This window comes from Callorhinchus milii, unplaced genomic scaffold (genome assembly GCF_018977255.1).
Source record: "Callorhinchus milii isolate IMCB2004 unplaced genomic scaffold, IMCB_Cmil_1.0 Scaffold8, whole genome shotgun sequence".
NCBI classification, from domain to species: domain Eukaryota; kingdom Metazoa; phylum Chordata; class Chondrichthyes; order Chimaeriformes; family Callorhinchidae; genus Callorhinchus; species Callorhinchus milii.
Genome location: NW_024704749.1, coordinates 4188418 through 4201277, shown reverse-complemented (window position 1 = coordinate 4201277; position 12860 = coordinate 4188418). Strand labels below are relative to the sequence as shown.

The 12860-nt window shown below is 43.6% G+C and overlaps 1 protein-coding gene across 1 annotated transcript; it reads left to right on the top strand.

The window, feature by feature from the left end:
• The first annotated feature begins 7586 nt into the window (after positions 1 to 7586).
• pop5 (POP5 homolog, ribonuclease P/MRP subunit) lies at positions 7587 to 12531 on the top strand. Its single transcript, XM_007899087.2, has 5 exons — positions 7587 to 7666; positions 8651 to 8793; positions 10363 to 10512; positions 11838 to 11921; positions 12092 to 12531. Exons 1-5 carry the CDS (start codon positions 7647 to 7649, stop codon positions 12199 to 12201), a joined length of 507 nt encoding a protein of 168 aa, XP_007897278.1. The 5' UTR covers positions 7587 to 7646; the 3' UTR covers positions 12202 to 12531.
• Positions 12532 to 12860: the final 329 nt, after the last annotated feature.

The following is a 12860-nucleotide window of genomic DNA, read 5'->3' as shown; positions in this document are numbered from 1 at the left end:
CCTCGTCAGGACTTGGAACTCACAGCCTAAGCTGACGCTCCAATGTTGTGCTGGGGGAAGAGCTGCATTCTCAGAAGTTCCAATGAGATGTTAAGCCGAGAATCCCCCCCCACCACCTGCCTGTTCAGGTGGAAGTTAAAGATCCCGCGACGCTACTCGAAAAAAACAAGAGAGTTTCTCTCTCTCGGTGACCTGGCTAAGAACTCTTCAAATTACACGATAATAATATAATAATCCTTGCATTTGAGACAGCGCCTTATCACATCTGTGAGCCGTCTCAAAGCACTTCACAGGACGCACTGTAAAGTGAATTTGACCGTATATTTTGTGGGCGAAATATGCATTACGTGCGTTGAAGGATTACACGCTTTGAAGAACCTTCCAACCAACCATAAATTCATCAAGCTGGTCCTTTAGCACAACTTCCTACTGCACAAGTAATTCGTTGCAAATATAAAGGTAGCGGTGCCGTCCATTGAGAGAGAGAGAGAGAGAGAGAAAAAAATCAATATCCTTTCAGTAAAGTGAAGCTTGGCTTTTACTCTGAGTGAGCACTTCGATCAGCACTCAAGTGTGCTTTACAAAGTAACGTGACTCAATGTTTCACGGCTCTGCGATTAAAAAATGAGATCAGAAAACTGATTCAGATTCAAGTATTTCCCCGTTCCCTTTACTTTGCCTTCACGAGGTTCACCAGTAAACCACTGGTGATTAGCCATCCTTCTTGGGGGTTTGGTAAGCCAGATCTTTGGGGTGCTGACTCCAAGGTAAATGTCATACCTGGTAATGGAAGCCCAGAATTGAGCTGATTCTCTCTGGCAGTCTCGGTAGTTTTGCTCCTGAGCCAGGCGGGTCCACAGTACTCCAGGATACTGTCAATGATGGACTAGCTGTAGCCGACCCGTAATGTAATGGTTAGAGCACTCGCCTCGCAAGCGAGAGGCTTGGGTTTGATTCCCGTGCGGGGCAAAACCTTAGCAAATTTCCTTACTCCACACGCCTCTGTTTCCCTCTTAGCAGTAAGTAGTAACCCGGTTGGTAAGACAATCGGCGGATCGCTTTCCGGAGATAATAATCCCTCAAAAAAAAATTTGGTCACTCAATCCACAACTGTTTGTGGGACACTGCTGCGTGCAACTGGCTGCCACATTTCACCCACAAAATTCAGTCAATTCACTTTAAAGTACATCCTGTGAAGCGGTTTGAGGCGTCTCAACAACAACAACAACAACAACAACAACAAGATTCCATTTATAGAGCGCCTTTCACGTCAGGAGGACGTCCCAAGTCTCAGGGATGTGATAAGGCATTTTTGTACCTCCCTTCCAGAAACATAACGTTTGCAGCTTATGTTGGGAGGGGGTGGGCCAGATGAAATGGGTGGGGGATGGTGGGGGCTGGATGAAATCAGCCCACTAGTTGGACCACCCAGAATTGAATACAGCCACATGTCAAAGCGAGTCCATTAAAGGAAGCCTTTGGGGGAAGTTATGAATGAACAAACATGTCGTCTACATCTTCCAAAAAAAAATTCCTTTCACGGAGAACGAGGCATGAGTAACAGAATGGAATGAACTAAACATTCAGGCGATGCTAATAAACATCGGGCAATGTCAGAGAAATTGCGTAATACATGAAATGAGGTCTGGTTCTCATTTCCCATCAAAGGCTCACTGGAACAAGCATTAAAATCAACAGCAGCTACAATTGTTAGGTTGCTCCACATGTGGCCCACGAGTCAAGAGTTAACAATTAAACAATCTGTCATGGCTACACGTGAAACAGCTACAACAAAAAGGCGTTAAAGAGATATGGAAAAGTAACAACCCATCTTGTGACAATCTTTGCCATTGATTGCCCACAAAATACACAGTCACTACACTTTACAGTGTTCCTGTGAAGCGCTTTGAGACATCTCGAAGACGTGAGATGGCGCTGTATCAAATACAAGGATTATTATTATTATTATTATTATTTCTCAACGGGCAAAAAAAACATCAGAGATATGAAAAGTGGAGGTAGAGGACAAGTTATCATGGTGGAATGAAGTTAAGCATCACCTTTCAGCAGCCATAAGGCTCCTCGGTAATTTATTCGCCCTTGTTGTGGCAAATAAAAATGTTTATGGTGGCGTGAGATACATACTTTTTGGGAAGCCTCCTCTCAAAGCAGAACCCCGTCCACCCCACCCCATTATTGAACTGGATCACTGGGAGAATGAAACAGCAGACATCATATCAGGGTCGCTGATGTATTAACCCGGTTTCAAAGTTGCTGCGCACGGCTTGAAAAGGAATTAATTCCCGGGTTGGCATCTGCGAGTTCAGCCAGACTTCCCTGCTCTTCCTACACTTTGTTATCCGTCCTTTTCAAAGACCTCTCTGTTTCTGGAGCATTAACTCATGGCATCTTGTCAATGCGTTCTTGTTGTTTGTCGATTGGTGGATTGCTTTCCGAGGGATAGCAAACCCTTAAAAGAAAATTGGTTACTCAATCCACAAATATACAGTCAATTCACTTTACAGTATATTCTGTGAAGCGTTTTGAGACGTCCCAAAGACGTGTAAAGCTCTATATCAAATGCAAGGATTATTATTACATGTCACCCTTTAAATTCATCCTTTTTTTCAGTGTAAACAAATACTTCCAGGTGTTTGTTCTACTCTTGTCCTTCACATTAGGAAGTTCTTCTCTGGCATTGCAGGGGAGGTGACTCTGTGGACCTGTTAGACAAAGAGAGACCCAAACAGGAACCTAACAACAGCTTGTCAGCCTCCCATTAGCCACAGATCCCGAGAAGTTCAAACAACAGGGATGGGAAGTGGGGGAATATAAAAATTGGCAAAAATAACAGTCATTTGTGAGAGGACCAGCATATAAGTGGCACACACACACACAGGATGCAATAAAACTAGGCAATTGGCGATCTTTAGCGCTTGCAGCCCAATTCCAATATCAATAATTGTACAAGTAATTATATAGCACATCTGTGCAATTACAAGACTAAATCGTAAGCACAAATTATAAACACTGTGCAACTTGTATTGAAGGCAGACATTAGAAAGCAATTGTTATAATTACTATTTCTTTTCCAAATATTCAGCCCCAAACAAACGACCCCCCATTGCTGTGTGTGTAAGTTGCAAACATTAGCACATGTGAAGCAAAAGCAATGATTGGAGAATGTTCCTGGAAAAAAGCTCAGGGTTTTCACAGTAGTTAGTCTTATTGTCCTGTGCCTGTCTTGCAATGTACTTTTTCCATCACTGGCTGCCCTACGCACCATTAAGTGGAGGCGTCAGGTTGGCTCAGTTGGTAGCACTCTCATCTGAAGTTGTTATGTCACATAAACAGCCACAGAAGACAAGCAAGCAGGCAGAATATCGATGGACCTGGGGCCACTGATGGAGGAGGAAAAGTAGATGTGGGTGTCACCTGCAGACACATGGAAGCTGACACCATAATAATAATGATAATAATAATAATCCTTGCATTTGATAAAGAGCCTTATCACGTCTTTGAGACGTCTCAAAGCGCTTCACAGAATATACTGTAAAGTCAAATGACTGTACACTTTATGGACGAAACGTGCCCATGCACTGCAGGACTCCACCAAGAGAGAGCATGTAAATGAGAAAAAGGAGGAGGGCCCAAGGATGGAGCCTTTGGTACGGTGGGGGTGTAAGAGGGGTTGAGGGGGGCGCGGGAGGAGAAAACATGCGCAGAAGCGATGTGATGGCAGTGGGTTGAACCAGGAGAGTGTGGTCCCACTGAGGTGGATGAGGGAGGTGAGGCGGTCGAGGAAGGTGGCATGATCCTGCGTTTCAATCTTATAACAACAAGTTGGAGGGAACTGTGTAATTAGCAGAGGATGCAAAGGTCTTACAAAGAGAGCTTGATAGGGTACGTATATGGCAAATGAAGTTCGATACCAGTAAATGCAAAGGACTACATACTGCGAAAGCAAAAATAGTAGGCACCTGTAGTAATAAATAGTAATTCCTATGTCAGGTTGAGTCAGCGCTTTAAGAAAGAGGGAGAATATTGAACAGGGCAATAAAGTGAAGTCTAGCCAGGTATGTTGCTGCTGTCAGTGGAATTGTTATTATTTCACTACAGATATGATGGCTGACATGCAGCAACAATATCCTCACTGAAAGGTTAAATTTGTGTCGCACTTAGTGCAGGATGTAATCTCCAGTGAATCGCAGGGACATGTCACGATTCCACATCCTTTAGAAAAATAAATAAAAAGGTACGGTTTCTCTTTACATCTTTCATGTTCGTTTAAGGCTCTTTTACAGTTACTGGCGGAGCAGTGAGTAACTGTGGAATGAGATTCAAACTTTATATTCAAACTCATTTATAATTTAAAAACGAAAGGGATTTGAATTGCATTTTCAAAGGGTCCCCTTAAACTACAAAAAACCTGTGAGCACTGTTGACAAGAATAACAAAGATTCAAGCTCTAATATGCACACCCACATTTTTAAACAACTATTACAGTTGTATTCCAGCATTAGATCAATGAACAAAGGAACTCACACAGTCTAGACTGACTCTCTACTGCATTGTCGGAGATGCCATCCTTCCGATGCAATGTTAAACTGAAGCCCTGAATGCCTGTTTGGGTGGACATTTGGGCCTAATTTTGTCCACAAATATACAGTCAATTCACTTTACAGCATATTCTGTGAAGTGCTTTGAGACGTCAAGAAGACGTGAAAAGCGCTATATCAAATGCAAGGATTATTATTATTATTATTAAAGATCCAATGCCACTGTTTGAAAAGAGAAGAGAGTTTCTCCTGGATCCTGGCCACAATCCCCCAGTTAAAGATAGTCATTCATTCCATGGCTGTTTGTGGGACTTTGCTGTGGAACAAAATTGGCTGCCACAGTTGCTGACAAAACACACAGTCACTGAACTTTACAGTATATCTTGTGACGAGCTTTGAGACATCAATGGCGCTTGATCAAATCTAAGGATTATTATTATGCTGAACCTGTTAACAGTGCTGATCAATCCCAAATTCCTTTGATCTTTCATTTCCCTCATCTTTAATGCACACCATGTGGGAACGTGTATTATTCTCATTTTAAATTCTCCTGCACATACTTTTTTATGTATATAAATCCGCTTAATATCAAAGCCTAATTGATACGTCAAACTCTAGGATCTTAGGTCTCTCAGTTTTATTGAGTGTGTATAATGTGCACAATACAGTACTTGATCATTTTGTCTTGTACTGCCACCTTCTGGCTACCGTCCATTTCATGAGAGAAACATATTTGGTAAATCCTTCAACAATACAGTATTTTAGGGTAATAAATAATAATAATAATCCTTGCATTTGATATAGCACTTTATCGTGTCGTTGAGATGTCTCAAAGAGCTTCACAGAATATATTGTAAAGTGGATTGACTGTGTATTTTGTGGGCGAAACACGGCAGCCAATTGCGCACAGCGGCTTCCCCACAAATAAGGCTTATTCCTCGAACACCACACTATTCTCTCTCTTCAAACCCAACAATACTTAACTCTCAATAAAGCCCAGATTTATTACCTCAGAAATTAATATTGCTCCCAAATCCGAGGAGGCTTTCCCAGCTCCATTCTCCCTCTCGTGGACAGAATACCACAAAACTAGTCGATCCATCTCTCAGCTCTACCTCACAGCCTGGCTCAGTGGTAGTACTCTTGCCTCTGAGTCAAAAGGTTAAGCTCCACATTGGGACTTGGAATAACATAGTGTAAATGTGTTGTATTGTCGGAGGTGCTGTCCAGCACAATTGCATTATCAGGGCACATTTGGAAAACAACAATAAAATAAAATATGTTTGCCCAAATATTTTGCACAGAGCTCCTAGCAAAAGAAAATGCTTTTGATGACATCTTGTGGTAGTAAGATGCCATCAAAAGCTATTCGTCCTCTACATAATGATAATAATAAGCCTTACATTTGATATAGTGCCTTAACATGTCTTCAAGATGTCTCAAAGCGCTTCACAGAATATACTGCGAAATGAATTGGCTGTATATTTTGTGGGCTAAACATTGCTGTGTCTTATGATGCCACATAAGACGTAGGAGTGTAGAAGAGAATAGCATTGGCTGGTACTAAAGTTTTTTCTTAAAAAGTCAAGCACCATTTGATCTTTTATACCCAGGGCCAGAGTAACCTTTTGTGGGCCTGGTCCGCAAAAGATTTGTGGGGCCCCCATTTTCATGTGCTCTAATGGGCTTGGTGTTGGACTGGCTCCCCCAAAGGGGTTGGGATTATGGGGTGAAATCAGGGTCCGATTCATGAGGTGTGCTCGCCAGCCAATCATGGGGGAACTCAGAAAATGTTTAGATTTTCCATACAACAACAACAAATTTTATTTATATATAACCCCTTACACAGGGTCATGATAGGAAGCCAGTGGAGCCTGGCTAGAACTGGTGTGATGAGGGTACGGAGTTTAGTGCGGGTGAGTATGCGAGTATTGCAGTTTGGGATTAACTGAATATTGTGGATAGTGGAGCTGGGAATACCGGCGAGTATTTGAATAGTGGAGGCACTCCATGGCTTCCCATCACACAGAGAATACAGTTCAAGATCGTGGTCCTCACCTTCAAAGACCTCTATGGCCTTGCTCCCCCCTATCTCTGTGACCTTCTAACCCCCTACCATCCTGCCCGGCATTGGCTCAGTGATAGCACTTTATCCTCTGAGTCAGAAGGTTCGGGACTCGGATCATATAGTCTAAGCTGACCCTCCAATGCATTGTCCGAGGTGCCTTCCTTCGAATGAGACGTTAAACCAAGGTCCTGTCTGCCTATTCAGGTGGACGTTAAAGCTTCCAGGGACTTTTTGAAAAGAGAAGGGATTTTCTCTCCCGTTGTCCCTGCCAACAAATCCACCAAATGAATTTGGTCACTCATTCCATGGCAAGTCATGGCTGTTTGTGGAAACATTGCTGTGCGCAAACCGGCTGCCACCTTTCACTCCTAAAATACACGGTCACTCCACTTTACAGTGTGTACCCCGCGAAGCGCTTTGAGCCGGCTCGGCCACCCGATCAAATGCAAAAGATGATTATCTATCAGTAGTAGTAGTAGTATTTATTATTTTACAGAGCACGCTTCACGACGGTGACACCAGAAAAAAAAAGCCACCCATGCAACATTGAGAAGGAATTGAAGGATCGAATCCAAGAATCCCCACCACCCCACCCCACCCTCCCCTTTCCCCATTAAACATCTGCCCAGACATCTGCAAAAAAGTCCTGAATCGTGATCGTTCCCCCACCTCCCCACACACCAACCCCTTCCCCTCCCTCCCCCCCACACCACCACCCCCCTTCCCTCCCCCTTCCCCCCTGCACTGGCAGAGGTTTGGGTTGGAAGCTGATGCTCTCCCACCAGTCCTTGGGAAAGAAGTCCCTCACCAGCTGTTGCTCAGGCCCCGCCCACTTCATCCGCTCCCGAAGCCCCGCCCCCCCACCCACACACCCGGAAGAGTAGCCTAAACCCCGCCCCCGCTCGGCTCCCATTGGCTGCCCGTCCTGGAGATGGTTACATTTTCCGCTCCTGCGTCACTCATTCACACACTCACCCACACACACACACCACACAGCACAGGGAGGGCAGAGCTGAGCGATGGTTCGTTTCAAGTCCAGGTACATGTGCTCAGTGTTTTCTGCCTGTTTTCTGCTTCCTTTTACCACCTCGTGTCCCCCCCTCAGCCCAGACTTTACAGTAGTCAACGTGTGTCGTAAGTTCCTCTGGTGCTAATGACAGGGTTTATTGGGGGTTTGGAGGCAAAACAACAACAGCAGCAGCAGCAGCAGCAGCAACGATGATGATAATGATGATGATAATCCTTGCATTTGATATAGCGCCTCATCACGTCTCCGAGACTGTCTCAAAGCGCCTCACGGGACCAGACCGTAAAGTGAATTGACTGTATATTCGTGGGCGAAACGCGGCAGCCGGTTGCGCACGGCAGCGACGACAAAATGAGCAGTTGAAGGGACTTTCAAAGGATTGCTGTTTGATGAGCTGAACCGCTTTCGACTGTACCTTAAATTTGCTGCGGTGGCGCTCACCCTCCCGGTTGCCGCACACGTCTTTGTAACCCGTGCTCGCTGTAAAATGAGACATTCAGCTGAGCTCCCACCTGCCAGGTCGATGTTAAAGATGGTAGTTCCGTACAGTAGTGGTTGGCGCTCACCCCACACAGGCGAGAGGACCTGGGTTTGATTTCCCCCGGGCAGGCAGGGTGAAACCCTCAGCAAGTTTCCATACTCCGCACGCCTCTGTTTACTCCTGTTGTTTGTCGATTGGTGGATTGCTTTCCAGGAGGTAATAATTCCTCAAAAAAAAGGAATGTGGTAAAGTCATGGCTGGCCCTCTGTTGCAGGACTGAGGTGTGTTACAATGATAAAGAAGAGTTACAGAGTCAGAGGTGTCATCCATACTACAGATAGACATTAAACTGACTTCCTGTCTTCCGAGTCTCAGGTGGACTTTAAAGATCCCACTCTAACTATTTGAAAAGAGATGGGCATATCTTTGGTACTTGCATTTATTTAGCCCCCTTCATTGCAGGATAGTGTCTCAGAGCACTGCATGATAAAACAAACGTCTGTGTTTATGTGCAGGTACTTCCTGTGTGAGATTGTGTTTGAGAACCCTGAGTCTCGGCAGTGGATGGAGGATAAAAATGTCTTCAAAGCAGTGAAAGACGCAATAGTGCAAACACATGGTGACTTCGGCCACAGCTGTTGTGCTTTACGCCTGATAGGTAAGAGCTATAAACAAAGGCACCAAATGAAATGCAATCTATCTTGTGTACTGCATCCATGATTACATTTTTATAATAATTCTCACAATTGTTATAGCATCTTATTACATCAAAATATCTCAAGTTCTTCAGAGTCTTTCTGTAAAGTGATGTCACTGCGTATTTGTGGACGAACTCAGCAGCAGCCAGTTTGCACCCAGCAATGTCCCACCAACAGCCATGGAATGGGTGACTTTTTTTAATATAAAAATTGGGGAAATTGTTGGCCAGGTCACTGAGAGAAACTCTTTTTGAATAGAGCCAAGGGATCTTGGACACTTTGACTCTCTTACTCAACATAGTGTTTAATTTAGCTTCATTTCTCTGGGCTGGAGATTCTATTAAGCCAGGGCTCCTGTGATTGATAGCTACGAATGATTCCTGACGGAGAGTGTGTATTTTTGTGCACAAGGAGTTGGACAACAGGATCACATTTGGCTTCGGTACTTCCCACAATCAAATAGTCAGGCAATGCTCTTTGTTTAGGCACAGCAATTAAGAATGGCCTTGTGCGCAACTGAAGATCCCAACACATATTCTGTATATCCAGCAGTAAATCCAACACATTCTGGGGTCTGTGAGCCTTGGCTCTCACCAACATGGCACCTAATACTTTGTGGGATTTGGCAAGCAGGGTGTGTCTCTCCAGGGCACCTTTTTGGTCGGTCAACCACATGAATTTTTCTTGATTGAATATTTCTTGAGTTTATCGGCCACGCCATCAGTATATCGCTATTCAGTAGCTAGTGGAAACAAAATAATGGATTTAACACATTCTTACGTAGAATAATGTGAAAGTTCGACAAGCCACTTGACATCTCCCCCAGGGACCATTGTGGCCCGCGAGCCATGGGTTGGTTACCATTGCTCTATGGAGAGCGAGAGGGCATGCCCGCTCCATTCTGCATTTCCATGAAGGGGTGGCATTTCAGCATGGTTTGGATACTCTTACGAAAGGTGATGGGTTTCTGCATGTGCTACTCACTTCCCCAACACCCCCCCCCCCACACACACCCAGCCACTCCTTGCAAAATGCCTTTCTGCCAATTTTAAATACAATAAAACTCACACAAGTCTGATCGGTCTTAAGTCGCCTCAGTCATACATCTGCCCAAGTCCTGTTCCAAGAGTTTATATTCTATGCAACTTTGACAGAACTCATACTTTGCATAAGTCATATTAAATATAACATACCCACTGATATGATTTATGTGAGGTTTACTGTATTCATCAATTATAATTGGTTCCAATGTAAATTGTTACATGATAGACTTTTTTAATGTTCCACACAGATAGAGGATATTTCTAGAGAAAGACAAGATGTTAGTTCTATATGAAGTCAAAGTGCATATTATTTCCAATATTATTTCCTGCAACTGTACGACGTGTACACAACTGTTTGCTCTCACAAAAAAGGGCTTTACAGTATATCTGAAGTTCTTTGAGGACAGCTCCCAAAGTGAAAGGCACTACACCAAATGTAAGGGTTATTATTCTGATTATTGTAACTGGTGATTTCTTCTCTTCCAGTGAAATACCTAAATGCCTACACTGGAATTGCCCTACTAAGGTGTCGAAAGGAGTTTTATCGGATGCTGTGGTCAGCCCTGCCATTTATTACCTTCCTGGAGAACAAGAATCAGAAATATCCCTGTTTCTTTAACACCCTCCATGTGGGAGGTAAGAGCAATCGGGGTTAATACTGCAAACATCCAAAAAACGAGTGGAAGAAGCGATATTTACCATAGTTTAAACATTAACATTTATATATTTATTTCAAGAGGCATGAAATACTTCATGCATCTGACTTTGTTTCCGATTGGACTCCATAGAAATGCAGTTCTATTGCTCCTTCCTCTTGTCTCTTTGATCATAAGTGAGATTGGGGATTAATACAATACAAAATTACTTTTGTATGTAGTGCCTTTCACATCGGGAGGACATCCCAAGGTGCTTTTTAAGATTCAGATTAACATCAATTAAGATTCATCAACTCATGAACAGTAAAGTCACCAGCTGAAATCAGTGTAAATCTTTATAATTTATGCTGCTTTTTGCATCTTTCCTTCATCCACCCCCACAAATATAGTCAATTCACTTTGCAGTATGTTCTGTGAAGCGCTTTGGGACGTCCTCCCGACGTGAAAAGCGCTATATCAAATGCAAGGATTATTATTATTATTATTAAGGTATTGCCTGGTACTGAAATATGAACATTAACAGTCGCTGGTATTTCATCCAACTGGCTATTGACATGGAAACCTGCAGTGCAATTGTCAGCAACCAAATTAACTGTTGGGGCATTGTATTGTATCCTGGTCCTGTTAACATTCCTACAAATCAGCAACTAGGACACAAACTGACTTCCTGCGCACTCTCTCTACCCCACCTTTGCTGCTGAAGCAAACTGCAGCATTTGAACACCCAACACTGGAAGCTCAAACCTGAAATCTTCCCGGTTGGGTTGTCACAGAGCCTTGGGAAGGTAGATTCCACTTAAAATTTAAGAGGAATAGAAATTCAATGCAACAGCAATTTGCATTTGTACAGTGCTCCTCACACTGGGTAGAGTCTCAGAACCCTCGACAGAGCATGACGCCAAGATAGGGGGAAGTGGGAGGTGAGCGTAAGCACGGTAGAAAAGGAAGGTCTTTGTGCATGACCTGAAGATGGGAAAGAAGGAGGCAAGGCAGAGGGGTTGAGGGAGAGTGATCCGGAGTTTTGGAACGTAGTGCTGAAACCCCGGTGGAATGGAGGACAAGACTAGAGCCAGTTGAGCAGAGGCAGTGGGTAGTGGATTGGGGAGTAAGCAGGTCAGAGAGGTAGGGAGGGATTTGAAGACAAGTGCGAGGATCTTGAAACTCAGAACTCAGTGCAATACATTTTAAGATCTATATTTGACTGTACACAGCTTCAGTATCCTATTTACGTTGTGACTTTCAGAACAAAGTGCTGTGAATAATCTGGACCCTTCTCTCCCCCCCCCCCCCCTTCCTTCACTGCAGGTACTATTCGAACCAGTCAGAAGTTCCTCATTCAGTACAACAGGAAACAGCTCCATTTACTCCTGAAAGACTGCACAACAGATGGTGAGAAGGTTTACTTCAAATCCAATCCCAATACATTTGCCTGCGAATACACAGGCATTACGTTTTTAGTGAATCCTGTGAAGTGCTTTGAGACGTGAGAGGCGCTGAACACATTTGATAAAGCGCTATATCAAATGCAAGGGTTATTACGTTTCTTTCCTGTTTTTCAGCGGAAAGGAATTCAATCCAAAAATCCATCCTGAGTTGCTCATTTAAGTGGCCGAAGGATGTTCATCCTCAGCACAGAGATGACGAGATGGAAGATGATGACACTGAATGAACATTCCCTCTGGTTTATTGTAACGATGCATTTGTAGTGGGCAATGACTGAACTGATAATACCAGGGATTACTTAAAGTGGACTCTGGGTCAGATGTAATTCAGCTCCCACACACACTGCTTATGCTCCTCCACTATCTTACACTGCAGGATCCAAACTGGACTATGGTATCACTTTCCTCAAGGTACACTCCTAAGATCTTCCAAGAGTTGCCAGTGGAGTCCTACACAATTATATGGATCACTTTGGAACCCAGCACAAGGGAACACAATTTGTTCAATGTTGTAAGTTTTCAATTTGTGGTGTAGATTAAAAAGAATTTAATCTCTACTTTCTGCCTTACCTGTCTCTTTGTGATAAGCTTCACCCGCTGACACCGAAGTTGTTCATTTACAGCTGAAATTCAATCCTCCAGCCCCTAGGTAAATGCGTATTTTACATTTTCCTTCAAGTGTGGAATTTTGGTGAAACTAGTTTGTTAGCATAACTGCACTGGAAATACACTGCTGCAGTCGGTTACAATATTATTTGCGGTATTAAAGTGCTTTGCAGGTGAGTTTGGTTCATTTTTAAAAGTTTGACGTTATAATATAAGGGTATAATTTGTCCCTGAACCACAAGATGGAGCCCCATGAAAGAGGCAGGTCTGACTGACTTGA